Source organism: Brachionichthys hirsutus, chromosome 18 (assembly GCF_040956055.1).
Source record: "Brachionichthys hirsutus isolate HB-005 chromosome 18, CSIRO-AGI_Bhir_v1, whole genome shotgun sequence".
NCBI classification, from domain to species: domain Eukaryota; kingdom Metazoa; phylum Chordata; class Actinopteri; order Lophiiformes; family Brachionichthyidae; genus Brachionichthys; species Brachionichthys hirsutus.
In genome coordinates this window covers 6,057,386-6,077,389 of record NC_090914.1, presented here as the reverse complement: position 1 = coordinate 6,077,389, position 20,004 = coordinate 6,057,386, and the positions used below count along the sequence as shown (strand labels likewise).

Genomic DNA, 20,004 nt, shown 5'->3' with positions numbered 1-20,004 from the left:
TCAAAGATTATGAAAAGATATATTTTTTTAAATGACCGTTTTGTATTGTCTGTGTTAGCTGTTGTCTTTTCGTACCGTCTTCAGTTTGATGAAATGTGTAATGGTGAGGAAATAAACACCAGAATGCTGGAGGTAGAAATGTTGAACAGCAGTTCTGAACATTCTTTGCATAGGATATATTCATAGAAAGAAATTAAAGTATTCAGTTATGTATAAATGCTGTATAACTGAAAACAAGAACTACTGAATGATACATATGCAGACTTGTGTAAAAATACCCCAAAAAGAATGATCTGAACAGAGTGCCGGTAGTCATATTTTAAGGATAAATATAGCCTTAGAGTCATAAGTGACCTCACACTTATTTCTCAACATAATTAGTGCAGGGAAAAAATCTGAACCCAAAACAGCCAGAGAAAGTTGAACATGTTTATTTCACCCCGTTGTTTTGGCCTTTTAATTAGAAAAGATCACAAAATCTTAGATTCATCTCAATTACAGAACTGATACAAAACAGCATACTGCACTGATGTAAGCTTAGGCATATATATATGTATATATATATATACACAAACACATAATGTACAAGACACCCAAGCAGTAAACATTCAGGTAGGAAGCTGGGGGGGGGGTCATAATGACACCGTGTGGGCTGCAGACGATCCAAAGGGAGTAACCGTTGATTCCCACGTTGAAGCACAATGAGGAACAGGATATACAATAGAGTTGTGTACACAGAGACACGCCTGCTGCCGAGTGGGAGATCCCTCTGAACCCGATTTACTATTGCATCACGTTTAAATTGTGGCAAATAAAAGATGGGTGGAAATATTCTCTCGATGCTCAGCGTTTTGTTCCAGAGATGCTGGTTATTTAGGATCACAGCTCGTTCCCTCAGATACTGATGGAGCAAGATAAAAAGACGGCTCCCTGGGACGACAGAAGACAAAGCAGGCTCAGAGGAATCCGACAGTCGGCGGGTCCTCCCTGCTAGATGCTAGCGGGAAGACGACGTCCCGTCCCGTCCCGTCGAAACCACCTAAACAAACCGATCCCAGCATTTTTACTTTACCTCGAATAAATATCCACAACTTGTTCAAAATCATCTCATGCTTTTCATTCATATAAAACATTTTCTCCCGTTAAATCTCAATAAAATAAACTTGCTCTTTAGTAGATATCAGGACAAAGACATGAACAAAATCAGAGTAAAAAGAAACTCAGTGAACGCTGAACAAGAGCCGGGCCCCCCTCTCAAACTTCATACAGCAGCTGGAACAGAAGACGATGGGTTCGAAGCCCATCGACTGGGCAGAAGGTTCCTCTGACTGAATTTGTCAAAGTGCTGTTAGAATTAAAAATGGAGTCGAACGACTGGTAAGAAACAAATTCCCTAATTACCTGTACTGTTGTTTAGGCGAAAAAAATAATGAATACCTTACTGGTGGGCGTTGATACACTAATCTGCTATTATACTGGTGGGGTAACAGAATCTGGAGTCTGTTGATGGGTCGGGCTGGCTGTGAGAGAACAGACACAAGCATAGAAGATATGCAGAGTCTGTGAAAGGAGATAACCTACGACGTCACAAGAGATGGAATCCAGAAAAACATGAAACAAAAACCACAAGTCATGAAATCCTCAACACAAATAGGAATGTGAGCTCGTCTTTCTGCACTGGAACGCGCCTCGTCCGCTGATGACCCAACATCAGGGCATTGAACACGCAGAAAACACGTCGGTGCAACAATAACGCTTAAAAAATATTGGTCTGTTCATGGAAATGGACTTTCTTCCTTTTAAGAATTAAATTGTGTTTTTCGTGGCACTGGGGGGGGGGAGACAGCAAATCTGTTCAGTCAGATAAAATCCCATTCATGTCCAGACTCGCTTTGTCCTATGCCGCCGGTTGTCCGCGGGTCTGGGGGGGGGGGGGGGGGTCGTGTTAGAACGCTCAGCCTCTCTCCCTCCGGCTTGGTGCAGAGGAGTCAGTGGCATTAACCAGAACGCAAACACGTCACTAGAACTGCAGAAACGTGCCTGTGTGCAAGAGACACACAACGGATCATACGTCGCTCCTCTAGTGGCACGTCCTTCCTCCAGTCCTGACTCGACTATTCCCACCACACTTTCATTTCAGAGAGAAAACTAAAATCAGCTGTTCCCAAAAGTTCCCGTTACAGTACTGTTAAGTCTCATTAGACGAAATGACAAATACAAAAAAGGTCGAGCGGAAAGAGCTTACACCCAATCATCATTCCCAATAACTATAGGAAAAGGTTCGTTTGTTGATTAGATATATTATCACTATTAACATCATAATTATTATGATTATTATTGTCACCATCAGGCGGAGTCGGTGCAGCGGATCAGTCACTGGGACGAAGCCTTGGTCGCTAAAGTGGAGACGCAGTGCTGCTGGAAGTTGGGGGACACGGCCGAGTTGCAGCCCAGTCTCTGACGCGGGCCCTTGAGCCCGACGTCGCCCTCTACGATCCAGGGGTTGCCGCTGGCCTCTTTTCCCATCATGCTGCAGCAGCCGGGGGCCGGCGGCGCAGCGTTGGGCGCCACGGTGCCGACAGGCAGGCCCTTGGGCTGCTCACCGCCCGGCGGGAAGTCCGGGCCGCGGCTCTGCAGCGTGCTGGTGATGTGGTTCAGGAGGTCGTTGAAAAACTCGGGAACGCCCTCGTAACCTGCCCAACGCAGTTCGAGAGGGTTTACTTGTACGGTCGCTCGGTTTAGCGTTTACATTTGAACTGCTGAACCTAAATGACGATCCGAGCAGGATCCCCTCGTGTAGATCCGATCCGGGCCCACCTACCAGGAAAGGCATTAACGTCGATCACTGCATGCTGGCCGGTCTGGTTGTCGATGATGACGTCGATGCCGAACAGGGACACGCCCAGCGCCTGCCGCAGAGATCTGGACAGCTCTCGGATGACATCATCGCTAGGCGGCTGAGAAACGCCCTCGACGTTCTCCCTCTGAGATAAACAGAGCATGTCAACGTTAACCAGCGAGCACCCCCCCCGTGCACGTCACGCAGGACCGTGATCAACCCCACCCTGGACGCACCGTGGTCAAGTCTGAGGACGACTCCGGTTTGGAAACATTGTGGCTGTTGAAGAAAATTGCTTTCCTGTCTGAAAGAGTAAGAAAAGAAAACTGAACCTTTGAAGATATTTTGACACCAGTACCTTCTGGAAACGCTTCTCCTTTCTGGCACTAGGTGGCAGCAGAGAGAAGCGCACCCAGTGAAGGGCTTTCTTTCTTAATGCGTCTGTGTTGAGGAAACTAAGGCGCTTACAGCTGCATATGAATATTCCAATATTACATCCCCGTCGTCTCGTCTTCACCACTTCATCTAAACCTCAGTTGGAAAATGTCCTGCGGCAAACGGAAGACGGTGGAAAACACACGGGAAAACTTTTATGAACGGATGTCGCCGCTGCAAGGAATTGAGAGACGGTCTTATCTCCTTTCATAAAAGCTGATCCAGTTCATCCTATCCTAAAAGGAGATAATTAAGGAACATTTCCTCGGCATTCGGGGGACTCCAGCAGCTTTCATCAAGTTCCCTCACGTCTCACCTCCGCTCATCAAGTACAGCAACCGGCTGCAGACAATGCTGATCTAAACGCTCGCCCTTATTAACACTGAGGTGTGCCACTTTGTGTCGGATTGTGCTTCTCTGCTTCTGGCAGGCTGGCTCAACCTCTTTTTTTTTTTTTTTTTTACGTGAGAGCTTCGAGTCCATCACACGGAAATACTGCAGTTATTTGAGCCAAGGGACAAACCTGCTTCGGCTTCTGACAGGTTTATGGAAAAGAACACCACTCCCCGTGTTTATTCTAAACGCCGTGCACCAACAGGGCAACAATCTGTTGCCCTTTGCCGTATCCCTTAAAAGGTTGACAATGTCCAATCGCAGGGGCCGTAAAGTCATTTTATGAGGCCTTTTATTGGCTAATTCGGAGGAGCTGCACAACTTGCACAGGCGGGACATTGTGGCAGTTGGCAGCCGTTGGACTTCCCCAGTTGTCCCTCCGCCGTCCCCAACCCGGTCTCGTCTCACCTGCCCGGCCGGCAGGGAAGTTCTTCAGCGACGGCCTCTCCACCACCGTGTAGGAGTCTCCCACCACAAACACCTTGTACAGCACCGCATTGTGGTTGATGAAGCTCTGGATCACGCAGGGGGGCTTCACGTCGTTCAGGTCCTCGTCACTGAAGATAATGGCCATCTGTGGACGACACCCAGTTAAACAGCACGCCACTCAGGTACCCGCTGAACGACGGCCGTGGGCTCAGACAAGCAGGCGCTTTCAAACGCGAGTCTAATTAAAGCCCCGACTTAATTATATGCGGCGTTGAGCGATGACGCCCTTTGACCGGCCTGCCACGCGAGGTCCGGCCCTTTATCTGATCTCGTTGTTTGGACTCGCGTTAAAAGACAACCCCGTGACAGGACAAGTGTTACTGTTGACACAAAGCAAACTGTGAAGTGTGGGAGTGACCTCCGAGCCCCGCGGCCTCTTACCTCATGGGAGTTGGTTCCATGAGCCACCCGTGTTTTACAAACTAAGGAAGAAACACAAGTGAGGGAAGAGCGAGAATTTATGGAGGAAGCCTAACTTTGCCTTTAATATTACAGAAGAGAGAAACGTCTCACACTCGGGCTTTTATTCTTTACACTCGGAGATGCCGTGTGAATTCCTGTCTCACATTTCTGTGAAATCAGGTCTATAAAAATTGCAAAATGCAGAACAGGTTGAGTTAACCGAGGATGTGAAACTACTCACTGAAGGGGAATGTCAGTCCTTGCCTCTTGATCTGCTCCAGGACATCAGGGCTGCACGCCGTGTTCAGGACCATGAATGGAGGCGAGCAGAGCCTGTCGTCTAACAGAAGTCAAATAAAAAGACCGGGATCGTGTCAGAGAATGACAGAGAATACATTTCAGATCTCAGCAACAAGGCTCGCTACTAAACAATCCTTTTTGTCATAAAGCCTTTAGCTGAAAGGGTTAAATATCTGGAAGAGCCCGCGTTGACATAATTACGTTTTCTGTTGTCAAAAAAACCCAAAACATACATTTCATTTAGTCGATACAGCAGAAGGAAGGAAACATTTATCCATGTACAAACGTGAACTGGCTGATATTTCTACGGAAACAACAGGTGGATTTTAAACTAGACGGGTTTGAAGCTCACATTTACAAACAAGCTTAATGATTCCTCTCTGGTGAAGAGCTTCACTGGATAGTGACGGTTTGTTTCTTGTTTTTCTGGGCACCAGATCCTCCTATTTCAACATGTTTAGAGAACAAACACAACCGAGGCCATCGCCGGGCAAGCGGGACAAAGGACTATTCAAGGAAATATAGCACAAAGTATTAAACGCGCAACCGCCGGCAGGAAAACCGCGAGGATCTACAGACGCGTGGAAACCGGCTGAGGAAGCGTCGCCTGCCTGGAAGACGGAATGCGTCACCGCTGGGCAGAACGGCGAGCAAACAGCAGGGTCAATTACAGACCAACTCCAGCATGCTTTAATTAAGCAGGCAGCCTCGTTTCTACATCACATTAATGTTTGTTTACCTCACATCCTGCTGCGATAGCGTTCACTCCTGATAAGAATAAAACCACAAACATCATTCTGAGCCATGTCAGGGTTTTAGGATGCCTCCCGTGTTCATGTTCTGCTTTGTGTAATTTCCCCTCTGCGGCAGGTACACACCGGGGGGGGGGGGGGTTGGACACATCACAGGAAATCAGTGAACGGGCCCAACCGAGAGCTGGTAAACCGGCGGCGCTCTCCTCTACCGCTAGTGCCGAGGTCAGGAGAATTCATCCACATTCACTCCACGCTGAGGTGAGCTCCGAATGACGGCGTCTATAGCGCCTCGCCAAGACGGCTGCGAACAGTCCCAAAAAAAAAAAAGCTCCTGCAGGGGTTCAAACGTGATTCCTCCGGTGAAGAAGCTGCAGCTAAAATAAAAAGCCATCAGCCTTGACGGACTCAAGCGTGGGAGGATTTGAGACGGACACCGAATGATGCTGTGGCTTTTTGAACTCTGCATACTTCAAATGCTTGATCAGAGCAGAACTCATCTGGCCTGAGGATTTGAAGAGAAACACCCGAGCGCTTTGTCAGGAGGACAGGAAGGTCACGTAGCATCGGAAGAGCAGAGCATGTTGTCTAGAGGTAGAAGCCGCATTCATTTAAATGGAGTAATTGTCGGTCATGTTCGCAACGCAGTGGGTGTTTCAATTATTTCAGTTTCCTTTGACCCTACACGCAAGGAAAAACACGCCTGTCAGTCATTATTGTAATTCCGTGCTCCAAGACGGGTTTAAAACCGTCATGTTTAACGTCAACGCCGCAGTAATTATATCGGTTCTCCTGCTCGTCGAGGCCAGCAGGCGCTCACCCGCGTCTGCAGCCAGCAGATCAATTTTGCTGTCACGTGGCTCACAGGGTTTTGTTTTTTGAATGAATAAGCATGATGTATATAAAAGAAAAAGAAAAAAACATTGACAAATACTTGATGGAAAGAAACGAGTGCCGTCTTTCCGCCGATTCCTACCGAGTTCATGTAAAATGGTGTGAGAAATATTCACAGCTGTGTTATTTAAGAATTTGCAGACTTGACAGATGAACTACAGCAGAGCTTTAACCAATATGAATAAAAGCCATTTTCTAATAGGGATACTTTCATTTTTTGTTTTTACAACAAAATGGAATTAATTTGCATCTTCTCAGAAGCCCAAAGTAACAAAAAACGGTTCACAGCTGTCTATTTCTGTTGTTACAGACAGACAGACAGACATACTTGCTCCATACTTGCTCCATACTCTAACCTTTCCCCGAGCGGCTGGATCTAATCCAGCTCTGCAACCAGCCACTCTGGGGAGCTGGAAGCTTGGAAAACATCCCCATTACATCAGGATGTCCCTAAAGAGTGATGGCGTTAAATGTTGTCAAACAAATAAACCACCGAGAGATCAAACCTTGCCAAACAGAAAATATTTCAAAGTGAAGAATTTATAATGAGATCAGGGAAACGCGGATGAGGAAGACGAGTGTGTGGTTAAGTTTGTAATAAGCATGCGTGCCTGGCTCTGGTTGATATTTCAGGGCTGAGGGTATGGAAGGGATCAATCTCTGGGTCTGTCTAAACACTGTGTACTCTGCACAGACCCAGCGGAGCCGAGGACGACGTTTACGGGACGCCACCACGAGATGCTTTTTTAGCGTCTTCGTCTAGTTCCACCACTTTTTCTTTTTTCCTCTTCCGTCATCTCATCTCGACCTCTGTTGCCAAGTGCAGAGTGCCATTTTCATATTTATGCGCGCAAACCAATAGGGGCTTTGACCATAAGTGGCCTGAGAATACACCCGGTGGAAGAACTTCATCAGCCGATCGGCCCTTTATCTTCGGCTACTCGGCGGCGATTCAGGCTCCTGGGCATTAATAAAATTAGCGGTTCGGACGACCAGCTCCATGAAGTGATCCATTTTTAGCAGCTAGCAACCCAGCGAGGAGCGCTGAAACAGTGCGCTCCCCGGTGGTCACATGAATATTTTGGAGTGAATGTCATCATTTCTCACACCTGGTGGGCTGGTTCTGGCCCGCGGACCCTGCGTTTGAGACCCTCTGCCTTAGGTTGTGATCATATCTTCTGCTTGGGTCAAGGGATCAACAAAAAAACAAATTACGTTAAGCTTTTAAAGCGCACAGCTGTTTGGGCGGAAGGCTGACGCCAACAGAAGGTTGCTATTTAGCTTGTTTCCTAGAAACTCAAGCACACACTCTCCCTCTCTACAACTACTATTATAAGTACTTAAAGAAATTAAACGCCTTTCTTAAAATGGCACATCCTACATTCCTTTGGTGAGATACTCATCTTAATGATCACGGCAAATCTAGCCTTCAGTCTTAATGTTTTGTCTTTTTCATTCTGCCGCTGTGATTAAATATCAATATTCAGTCGGTTCTGGGTTGAGCACTTGTTTAGGAATAAATTAATGTCAGCACGCGGAACTGGAGACCGCATAAACCAGGAAGGATCCAGAGTTTGATCCGGAGAAGTCGGCTTGCATTCGATCTTCAAACGTCCAGAGAGACTTTTGTTTTATTGTAGGGTTTACTTGACAACGGTTGCCGTCTACAAAAACAGTCCCAGATATCAAAACTCTAGCACACACAGGAACCACTAGATTCCAACAAGTAACATAAACAGCTACCTTGCTCTGGCTCAGATAGGAAACACAAACCAGAAGAGCAGTGCCAAAGTTCCAAAGAGTACAATTACGAACCAGTGACGCTGATCCATTAGTGCGCATGTGGTCCTCGTCTATCGAACATAACAGTAAGACGAGCCAATTCTTCCCATTACGTTTGTGTCATTTGAAACGCTTCAGGGTGGAACAGCCAAATTTACCATGTCAGGGGTCACTTGTCATTATGGAAACTCATTAGCGATAAAAGAAGGCTTTTCCACAGAAAGACTTACCCTCAAGTGCTTCCTCCTACCGAGTACCAACTGTGACTCATGCAGACTGAAGCATGGCTGCCTCTACAGCTTTTTTTTTTTATTACCGGGTTGCCTTAGCAGCTGTTCCAGGACTTCATGGTCTCTGCTGATAAGGAGAAGGAAGCGGCCGTGCCTGAGAAAGCAAGGCACACTCTTCTATCTTACTCCATCCTTAACCCTTTTTGATGCAGGGTACATTTACATCTTCCTCTTCAACTCCAATACACAAAGTAGTTCAGCGATGCAGCTAATGCACACACACACCGTTATGCAACCGTCATGTCCGTTTAGATAAAAGACGTCGTCTGGACGTTCTATTTTAAGACGATCATGACGCTGCCATGCTGAAAGGCTTCTGGTCGGCTGCTCCGACATGACAGAGCAGCACTACGTGGAGTCACGGACTTTTGGTGACGCAATACTTGCGAGGTTTAGGTTCCCTGCCATTTATGGGGGGGGTAAAGGACGAGTGGATGAGTCACATGGTGTGTTTATACTGTGTGCGTGGGTAGAGAATGCGCTCCTGTCGTCATTGCATTTCTCTGCTTCTAGCCGAACGACTTTTCCTGCTCCAGTCATTGCATGGGTCAGGGAGAGAGGAAGGTGTTGCTCAAATGCAAGTGCAGTTCCTTCACTCAAAATCTCACAGCACCGAGTTCAGACGGGGTTCAGACAGGAGGAAATGGAGACGAGCTTTTGTTGCACGAGAGAGACAGAGACAGAGACGAAAAACTACGTTATCAGCAAAGCGCGCGACCAGGAAGAATTAAACATCTGCTCGGACGCATTGTGTAATATAACTCAACCGTAGGGCGCCATATGTTATCCACGTGTCCCCCTCCAGGAGTGGAGAGGGAAGACAGACAAGCTGCAGCTATCACAACCCGGGCCCATTTAATATTACACAGGCTAAGTACAGTAGAAGAATGTGTTATGGAATAAGCTGCTCCTTTATTATTGTAGACAACCGCTGCTTATATACAATATCGAGGAGAAGGAAAAGGAGAACGGAGACGCTAATGTGTCGACTTAATATGAACCGGGACACTAAGCATTAACTCCATACAAAGACTTAAAACCCCGGCCGCGGGCGAATACACTCAAACGTCAGTTTATCAGGTACATGAAGCAAAAACTTAGGAAGTACTTTGAGTTTGATTCTACTAATGGATGCTTTGAACGACACGGTGTGTGTGGCGCTCTTGAAACGCACTGCTTTTCAAGTGGGCGGTGGTTTTTTCTGGTACAGTCTGCTATTGTAATTCAAATGGGATGGACAAAAAGCAGAAACTGCCTCTTGGTATTTATGTTGTAAAACTCACCTGTGCTATAAAATGCACCTGCTAAAATGTTCAAAACAATAAATCAACTCCTCCCTAGAGCAAAAATGTTGACAGGAAGCTTCTGAAGGATTTATTGCAACATGTTTTTTTTTTTTTTCAGTAGACTGAGATTTGTTGGCAACTGAATGGATTCTGAAACAAGTGGTGGTGAATAATAATGGCACATTTCAGTGTGTGTGTGTGTGTGTGGGGGGGGGGGGGGGGGGTATTGCTGCGTGTCGACAACTAGCCAACACATTTACCTTGCATTAAGCTCTCTATCCTGTGGATGAGCTGGTAGGACTTGCAGCGGTCCAGCAGAGTCCGGATGGCTGGAAGGGGGTCCAAAACGATTGTCTCAGGGTGGGCGTCGATGTAGTCCTGAAACGAAGACACGGACATTTCTGGGAAACGGCTAACTTTAACAGTACTTAAGTCACTTCTCATGGAGGGTGGAATGGTGGTTGTGGGTTTAAATCCACATGTGAGGTCCGGAGTCCATCGAACTCGTCTCCTTTCCTGCTCTTTTTCTGTTATTGATCGCCTGGGAGGGGAAATTCTTCTCGACATTTGACCCGTCCCAGAGGAGGCAGCCCTTAAGATACCTGGGGAGGATAAGTATCTTGCTCATGTAGACTGGGGCCTGAACCACCGCCCTTCTGACGAGTAGACAACGCTCTACCACCTAAGCAGCCCCCCCCCACCCCCCATCACCATGACCTGCCCCGTCTTGATTTGAGCCAAAGAGAGCATGACTTATATACGCCAGAGGTTCTGTGTAGGTTACATCACTGGATGTTAGGTCACCGTGTGGTTTTCCGTTTTACATAACTGCACCAACGTTCTCTTTTCAGCTCCCATTTTCATCGCCGTGGATACTTCTGCCAATCCCTCCTTCACGCAATTTTCATGCAGACAAAAAGGTCTGCATAAAAATATAAATGAAAAGGGCCGCTTACATCACAGTCCTTCATACTGACACACGTTGCATTGTCAATATTGCGTTTGCATTGAAATTGCTGGACCCATCTGAGGGATTTGCCGGGGTTTAGTGGGCCGCGGCGATCAAAGCAAGCAGAGCTGTTACGCAAGTCAAACACGCTGCCACCACAAAATAAACCCAAACTAATCTTCCAGCAGTTCAGGAGGATGGTCTGCCGATAAGTGCCACTGCACGCTGATCGTCTGCATCTCAGAAGGAGAAATGCATTTAGACAAGAGGAGGAGGTGAGAGGAGAGGAGAAGAGCCAAAAGCATGTCAGCGTGGCTGAATGAGAGGGGGGGCGTTAGGCCTGCACATTTTCTGCCTGCTTTTCCGTGCAGATCTGTTTCCACAGGGAGAGAAACTGTTCGGTCGTATAAAAAAAAGAGGCAAAAAAAGACCCTATCAGGGCTGCTGGCCGTCGGTCATCTCCGTGACACCGGAGGCATTAATATGCAGTGAATGTTTTAGCGCTTTTACCTAGCGCTATCACAATGACGAAGTGTTAGCTAATTATTAATTCGTTGTGAACAGTTCATTTGTCTATGTTCATTTTATTGCACCATTATAAAGGACAAGTCTAATGACAATGTAATAATAAACTTGCCTTTTTTTTAAAAATCATAAATGCCTTTACAAATAACACGGTTTGTGCTCCCGTCTCAAAAAGAGACTAGAGCACCGTAAAAGTGAGCCGATGTTCTGATTAAACAGATTTTGCTCTTTGTGTGTTCCACACGAGCGTCCTGTTCGTCCCTTATAAACATGTCGTTCAGGGACAAGTTGACAGAACTGCTTGATGCCGATCACGACGATGACTCGTCCGAGTCATTCACAACGATGGAGAGCAAGAACGGGGCTCGTGGAAATTAAATTTCACCATATATAGCAATGCTAGATTGATGAAGAGAGTCCTGGAACCGGTCTTCTGACGCGTGTTCACAGCAGCTGCAAATTGCTGTCCAGCTGAGACGTTTCTCACTTCGCAGGATGAAGAAGAAGAAGAAAAAACCCACTATTGAATCACTGCAGTGAAAAGAACTAAAATGTATGAGTCAGAAAACGCTCACCTACCTCTGTGTTAGAACTATATGGAAAGAGTCCGCGTTCCGCATCATATCTGCTGTCTCGGTTTCACGAGGCAACAAATGAACTTCCTCAAACCGACACAGCGTAGGACAAATCTAACAGCGAATACACGGTTACAAGTACTGGACTGAAATAAAGACACTGTTTCCAAACTCCCCCCCCCCCCCATTGTGGAGCCTCTGAGTAAGACAGGAGAGATGCATACCTGTACCCTTTGCACCAGCAGGACCGCCTGCGAGTCGTTCTGGTCGGCCTCTAGGATCAGGTCAGTCAGCTTGTGAATGATGACATCCAGTGGACCCTGGTCCTCCAAAGGCTGGCTGAGGTCCAGCTGAGAGGAGGACAGACAGAAGAGTCATGTCTCCGGAAATGAAGAATAAATGACCCTGTTCTCAGAAGTCAGCTATTCCGTTTCTCACATCATTGTTGCACAGTGCATTTCTAAACTTACGCTTCAACATTGTAATTGCTCACTTGTGTAATTGTTAATAACATTCTGTTATAAATACAATATTCATCCAATAAGCCTTCCTTCACGCCATTCTTGAGCAAAACAAAAAGGTACTCTTCTTCTGCCGCTGGTTCACATATACAGTGTTTATTATGGACTCTTTGTTTCCCCATTATGGAGTAGTAAAACAAACAGATTTTATTTATATGCTGAGAAAGGGAGTTTAAATTTAAACATGCACCAGTGCACGGACTGATTAACTCAGGTAGAAGCGGGTCGATCGCTGCACCGGCACCGCTGGCATTTAAAATAGAAAAAATGGGCCATACATACTGTAAACAGAATTCACCAAAATAGAGCATTATCTACTAGAGCTGCATTTTCATTGATACAGACTGGATGAGAGAGATTTTAATTTACCATTGCCCTCCATATTCATAAATCTGCTGAGAAATAAATCTCCATCCAGCTTTACACTCCTACTCTAGGAAGCAATCATGCATCTGTGTTTTTTTTTTTTTGGGGGGGGGGTTATAAAACAGGATCAGGACCGGCTAAATCCTTTCCTCACACTTATTTATAGTTATAACTTCAGTACAGCCAGAGTTTATGTTGTATTTGTTTTGAATTACAACATCAGGATTTATTATTGCCAAAAACACAAAAGGTGCTTAAAGTTGTGACTTTTTTTTTTTTTTTTTTTTACTTGCTCAACAGCCTCTGTTGCACAACACGGTAACACAATAACTCATTACCGAATCTGCAAATACATCCTCTAACCGGGACAGACAAAAGACAGTTCAGTAACACCCAAGCAAACAAGCTGGACGGGACCACACTGTCCTTTTAACAGAACAGAGAGTACGCAAACCTGAGAGTGAATACACCTTAGACACACCGGTGTGGATCAATACACTGTTAAAACTCCACAGAGTTTCAGTTGGATTAGGGTTGGCCACTGTCAAAGCCAACACTTCCTGGTTAATGATTATGCGAGCTGTGACGGATAGATGATCAATTAGCGTAACCTTGGTCCAGCCCTGAAAAGTCAACTTCACAGAGCAGTAAATCTGTTAAATACCAGATGATCTACCGTCGGGCGGGGGGGCACGACGTCCAATCAAATCCAACACTGTCAGAACACATTTGCTTTGTTGAATGTGCTTAAAAAAAAAGGGCATCATTCAGCACAACAGGACCGTACGGCGTCGTTTTAAAACCGTTTACATTGATACAACATGGCGGGAAACAATGAGATGTATGAACGCACAGCAAGCCGCTCAACAAAGGCGAAATCTACCTAATCCATCCGAACTACAGCGCCGCATTCTCACTGTGCTCATACATGGGAATGTGCATTGTGTGACCGAACACAGCAACGTCATCGTCGCAGTCTCCATAAATATCTCTCTTTGTCTCCGAGTGCTTTACGGTTGTCGTCGTTGGAATTCCAATCATATCGACGTAATTTATGTGAAGTCATATCAGAATTTATGTTAGTATTCTCCGGAAGAAAACAAATGCAATATGACAACAGCTTTTCAGCTCATCCAAAGACACAGCAGTAAAAGCATTGATGTCCTGCTAAATAGCAAAAGCAGAAATGTTTTAGATGGCATACTTGCAAGTCCTCTGGGGGAGAAAACATTATTATTATTTTTTTTAAAGGAAAACCTGGTTTTTAACCTATAAATAGGTGAACAAAAGTGTAAGGCAGGCTTTTCTAGAAATCTTAATTGTGAGGTCTGATGGGCGATTTGTAATGAGCAGACAGACGTGTTTACTGGCATTAATCTTAGGAATCTGTCGTGTAATAGCATAATGCATAGAAGTTAAGGTTAAAGCAGCATTTTGGTCACTGGGTGCACGTTTTTGAAAAGCCCCGACCATGGCAGTGACCAAACCAACATGAACTGAAGCCTCAAATTAATTTATCCTTCGCAAACCCAAGGTTGGCTCGGTATCAGCTCGTCTGTCAGACCACAGGGACAAGGTTTGTTGCTTAAATTGTCTTAAAAAAATACATTAGCATCTATAATCTGCTCTCACATCCTGGAGAAGGACAGAAGGTCTTTGAATCAAGATAACAGCTACAGTTCTGCACCCCCCCCCCCCCCCAACCCACAAAAAACCCAATGAATAAAACATAGATGGTATCCAAGTTGAACACTTGATCTACAATTTTGGAGCTACTGAAGTCTCATACAGCAGACAATAACCGGCATTGGAAACAAAACAGCTTCACACACAGACACGTTCACTACGAGACGGAGCGTCACAATGGCTGCCATTGTCTTAAACTGTGTTGCGATCGTGCCAGTGCAGGCTCCGTCCTGCACCGAGGGCATCTCAGGCGGTGAATTCTAACCAGATTCGTCTATAGACGATCCCCTGAAGGGCACAACTATTAACCCCGGTTAGTTTCTGTGTGTCTAAAGTAGATTGTCTGAGACGTTCAGGATGGGGAAGACCAAAACGCTGTTCACACGCATCCCCGAGTACCCAGAGCTGAGGGCCTGAGGACCTGCCGTCCTCCCAGGAGGGACGAGACGCAGTGGGAAACAAAGCCCTGCTTACTTTTGGGACTATTCCCAGGACACAGCAGCTCTTTTCTTGGGTGTTCTTGTGTCCTCAGTACACAGAGAACAAAAATACCCTCGAAGCAAGGGAAAAGCAGAACCCGCAGGAAAGAAAAGAAAGAAGAGGAGTGCATTAAATACCAAAAAGGAAAAGGCAGGGTGATTTCCGATTCGACCAGAGAAAGCACTTTAACTGATGAGAACTTTAGCTGACTGAGCTCCCAGGGCTTACTGACAATTGTTTCTCCGCTGTTGAATGTTGGTTGTGTGTTTACCTATTCATTCTAGTGCGTTGTACAATAGCCATGAATGAGAGCAGCAACTACCTCCCTTGGGCAGGAATGCCAGCCGTCTCTCACTTAAGTATTTATTTATTGTCTATCATATCAAAAAAAAACACTGAAGTAACTACATCTGAATTTACAGCAGAAAACTGATAAACACAAGCGTAACAAAATACTTTGTTTCAATTCTGCCCAAGAGTATACATTTTTATTTCCTCAATAAATCAATGAAAGATAAAAAGAAAAACACATCAACGACTTACCTGAATAACCTCTATTCCCCTTTTCCTGAAAAACAAACAAATACAATAGTGAAAATCAAACCATTTGTTGCCTGACACAGTGGGGCATCTTTTAAAGGTGTGATCAGTCTGGTGAATCAAGAAACCTTTCACTGACTAGGATGCGTTAAACTCCCACAATGCATATGGAGATCCTCGGAGATGACTGGCAGGACAGGATTTTGTCACGCTATATCTTTAAAGCGCAATCTTTTTATTGCCCCACTTGTTTGCTTGGTCTGCCCGATCATCCCATAATCTCAGTGTCGCTATTAGTCACTGTAAGTTCACAACATGGACTTCAGCAAATTGCTCACGCCCACATTTCTACACACGCCCTGCACCACTTATCCAAAGTGCTAGACATGATCCTTTGGAAGACGGTTGCAGTAATGAACTCTTAGGCCCTGGTGAGGATGACAAACTCTCGTCTGAACTTTTGTGCAATGGCATCCCTCAACTGTGACAAAACGTCTTTGGTTTTGTAAACCAACGGTTGCATCAGCTTGCAGGGGAAGAAGCTGGGTGTGCAGGGATTGGCTGGAGGGGGGGGGGATTACCCCAACCAGTCCAAGTCACTTCCAATCAATAACCACGTTATTTAATCAACATCTAATGTAATCCGACTGCGTGTTCCATTTTTGTTCAGTGTCAAACATGTTTTTTTTTACATCAGATGTCTTCACTGCAGTTCTGGTCTTTTGCTGGCATTGATTCATTTCTTTCTTCACTAAATTCCTCTCTGTTCAAGTTTAGCAGCTCAGAGTTCTTCATTAGTTTACTCTGGAGAGTAACACACACACACACACACACACACACACACACACGAGTCTATCGGTGTTTCCATGCTAAAAATAAATTAACAGTGGACGTGAGTTGTTCAGGAGCCTCGGCTGCTCTGACAGAGGATACGAGAACATGCAACATCTGCTCGACTGGATTCAGGATGACGACACAAACCAGTTCATCGCTACAACAAGCTCAGCCTGTCCAGCCGAGTCGCTGTTGAGGTTACGGTACCATGGCAACAGGCGTGTCCATTCACTGCTTCACAATAATGTGGATATTTAATGCTGCAGCTGGCAAGTTTCCTGTGGTGTGAATGGAGTCTTTGGTTTGACCAGCGGGAATCCCTTCAGTCCAGCTGCACAAGATGAGACAGACTGCAGGATGAGGCCCTCAAAATGTCAGCCGCATGGCACACAATGAGAGGGAGTCGACCTGGGCAGTCACGAGGTCGAACCTCGGCGTCTTCCTGATAAAAATCAGTCACGCCGAGATCAGAATCGGGATACGCCCACATTCTCTTGCACTTAGGTGCGCTGATATCTTTCACGAAAGGTTCTAAATGTGACTCGTTACAAATAAGAGTTCTCTCATATTAAAAAAAAAACAGCCCTCCAGAAAGAGCCGATGAAAGAAGAGGCCGGCAGGGTGAGGAGGAGGAGGAGGAGGAGGAGGTCCGGCCTAACCGGGTCACTGCATGAGGCAAGACAACGCTTAAAACAAGTATAACCACCAACCATAGTCGTCATGCAACTGATTGCATGGCGACAACACACCTGGTCCGGCTTGAAAATCCTCTCTCTCGTACAGTTAGCTGTTGCCATTGTTCATTTTGTCAGGTTAAATGCAGCCAACATAAAGTACACAGCTTGAATACTTTATTGATCCCTAAAGGGGAAATCTTTTTACAGCGTCTGGACCTGAGACTCAAACCATCAACCTTCCTTTAAGTGGCCAAAGCTCTTTCCACCTTAACCACGCGCGCACACACACACACACACACACACACACACACACACCAAGGCTGGAGAATCAGAACAAATCATTCCCTAAAATACAAATATATCCTTCTTGTTATGACTATGCAAGTCTCTTTTTTTTTTGCTCAGAAATAAAACATCTGACAACCTGAGACGATAAAAAGCCAAACGCGAGTCTAACTTAATATCGCATCGCTCGGATCATAGAGGACACCGTAACGGTTTGTCCGTTTGTTTGAACGCAAGCCTACGTTCCTGCTTCATGAAGACGCAACGGCGCCTGCTTTGAAATCCGTTTGGCTCAACAAATTGCCAACCGGCAATATCTTCTTTTTTGCCGCCAGCGACACCTGCTATTGAGGGCAACGCTCCACCAATCACATTTGTAAAGGTCTTATCAATCAAAATCTAACTTGCTCGACAGACTTTCAGCGTAAAGAAGTACAAAATGAAAGAGGCAACTCGAATTGACGCGGGAAGAGAGATTGTTCTCTGTGCAAGGAAATGATAAACCTGACCTTCCAATCATTATAAAAAGGAATTTATCTGCCGATACGTCACGCTGTACCTTTGATTCAATGGTCAAAAAGCCTTTGAACCGGTGTTTGCAGCCACAATACCTGCACAGGTCAGCAAAGGCCTGGAAATTCATCTTCTTCATCTTCTTCTCGCTGAGCCAGTAGCCGACTCTCCGGCCCTTCAGGAATGTCTGCATCTCGGGCTGCGTGGCTCTTCTGTCTCTTCAGATGAATGGCGCGACTCAACCTGGATCATCGACAAAACATAAAAGCACTGCTCAACTTCAAAAGAGCCTGTCAATTTCACCACACGTGACAAAAACACCGCCAGAGGTGGAACTTCCTAGCTTCCATCCAGCCCAGTAGCAGTGAACGTTCTCACAATTATTAGTGCTTATTTAGAACCCCAGATTATTACAGGGAACGTGATTTTTTTTTTTAGCATCAACAACCCACCGCTAACACAAGATGCTAACGTTAGCTGGGCTAGCTTGGCGGTGACAACCTCAATAGCTAACATGAAATTAGGAAACGCAGATTAGCTCGTTGGTGGAGTTTTACCTGCCAGAACACGCTTAACAGATCCGGAAACCACTTACGAATAACGGATTGCGTTTTAAATAAATGTCGCCTGTCAACTTGCTAGTTAGCTGCTGACTTCAGCGCGTCAACGAGAAGGCATTGGAGAGTTAGCATTAAACAAACCTGCAAATTCTAACACAGTTCTCCCCCCCCCTCGCCCCTGAATGCTGTCCACTTCAGAAACTAGCTCGGACTGTTTCCCATTCCCAGTCCGGCGAAGGAGACCGCGCTTCAGAGGAGCTAGCAGGCTACAGACAGCCCCCAGCCGGACTCATGCAGAGATGTCTCCGGACGCTCAGTCCCTGCCCGGACTGAGTTCGGCTGCTGCACACGCCCAGGTTACAGGAGACTGAAGCTGCCTTCAAGACCCCTCGGAAAATACAGTTTTTACTGCACACGCCCAGGTTACAGGAGACTGAAGCTGCCTTCAGGGACCCCTCGGAAAATACAGTTTTTACTGCACACGCCCAGGTTACAGGAGACTGAAGCTGCCTTCAAGACCCCTCGGAAAATACAGTCTTTACTGCACACGCCCAGGTTACAGGAGACTGAAGCTGCCTTCAAGACCCCTCGGAAAATACAATCTTTACTGCACACGCCCAGGTTACAGGAGACTGAAGCTGCCTTCAGGGACTCCTCGGAAAATACAGTCTTTACTGCACACGCCCAGGTTACAGGACACTGAAGCTGCCTTCAGGGACTCCTCGGAAAATAGCGAGCATTTACAGTCGCGTTTGTTACGTTTGAGCGTGACGATTAAACGATATATCTAGTAATATTATCAAAACTTATTTGTTTTTTTAATTCGGTCATGTTGACTAAACTGGAATGAGCACAAAATTGTATTTGAGTTATTTATCCTCTACAAGTCTTCTTCTTCTTTCTCTTTCGGCTTGTCCCGTCGTTGGTCGCCACAGTAATTCCATTCTTGGCAAAGTTAAGCCGGATACCATCCTTGCCGTTTTCATCATTCGTCAACTACACTAAATTTGTACTTATTGATTTTTGCCCCTTTAAAATCTGTGGTTCCGACCGACAGTTCCTGAGGGCAACCTGGACGCGATCAGACAAGTTCCGCCCTGCATAGGAGTTGCGGCATCCAGCTTACAAATTCGTTTGTGAACGATTGTTTAAGGAAGTGATTAAGACAACAATATTGATCAGTGAACTGGTTTGTGAAATAGTATCGGAACCAACTGCAGATATGATCTATTCATCTGGTGTTTTGCAGCCTGTTAGTTTTGAATGGACGAACAGCACATGTATATTTCGTTCGGTGTTGCTCACTGAGAAAAAACGTCAAAGTAGCGCCATCCACTGGAAAGAAATCGCATTGCCTTCAAATCTCAGTAAATCTCTTTGTAATATCTAATAAAAGTTCAACCCTCTTTAATTCATTTAAGTTCCATGCAAAATAAAACATACAAGGCTCTTTAAATGTCTCAGAATAATGCAAAAGTCCTAAACTACTGCGTTATACAAGTTATAAATATTTTTATCAGCTCAACAAAGCGGCAAACCCAACTCTTCACGAAACGCGGGAGTTGTTGATCAGTACACACGTCACTTCCGCCACGCGGTCTGAGCACCCCCAACTCCCGCCAGGAACAGTC

The 20,004-nt window shown here is 45.7% G+C and overlaps 1 protein-coding gene across 1 annotated transcript; it reads right to left on the bottom strand.

Moving 5' to 3' along the window:
* Window positions 1-416: 416 nt before the first annotated feature.
* On the bottom strand, window positions 417-18,593 carry itpk1b (inositol-tetrakisphosphate 1-kinase b). The gene is made up of 11 exons (XM_068751711.1): window positions 18,515-18,593; window positions 17,912-18,056; window positions 15,508-15,532; window positions 12,136-12,261; window positions 10,123-10,240; window positions 4,800-4,898; window positions 4,538-4,578; window positions 4,076-4,241; window positions 3,076-3,143; window positions 2,822-2,984; window positions 417-2,693 (listed from the first exon to the last, which is right to left on the bottom strand). The coding sequence occupies exons 2-11, from the start codon at window positions 18,004-18,006 to the stop codon at window positions 2,374-2,376; spliced, it is 1,221 nt and encodes a 406-aa protein (XP_068607812.1). The 5' UTR covers window positions 18,007-18,056; window positions 18,515-18,593; the 3' UTR covers window positions 417-2,373.
* Between the last annotated feature and the right edge of the window lie 1,411 nt (window positions 18,594-20,004).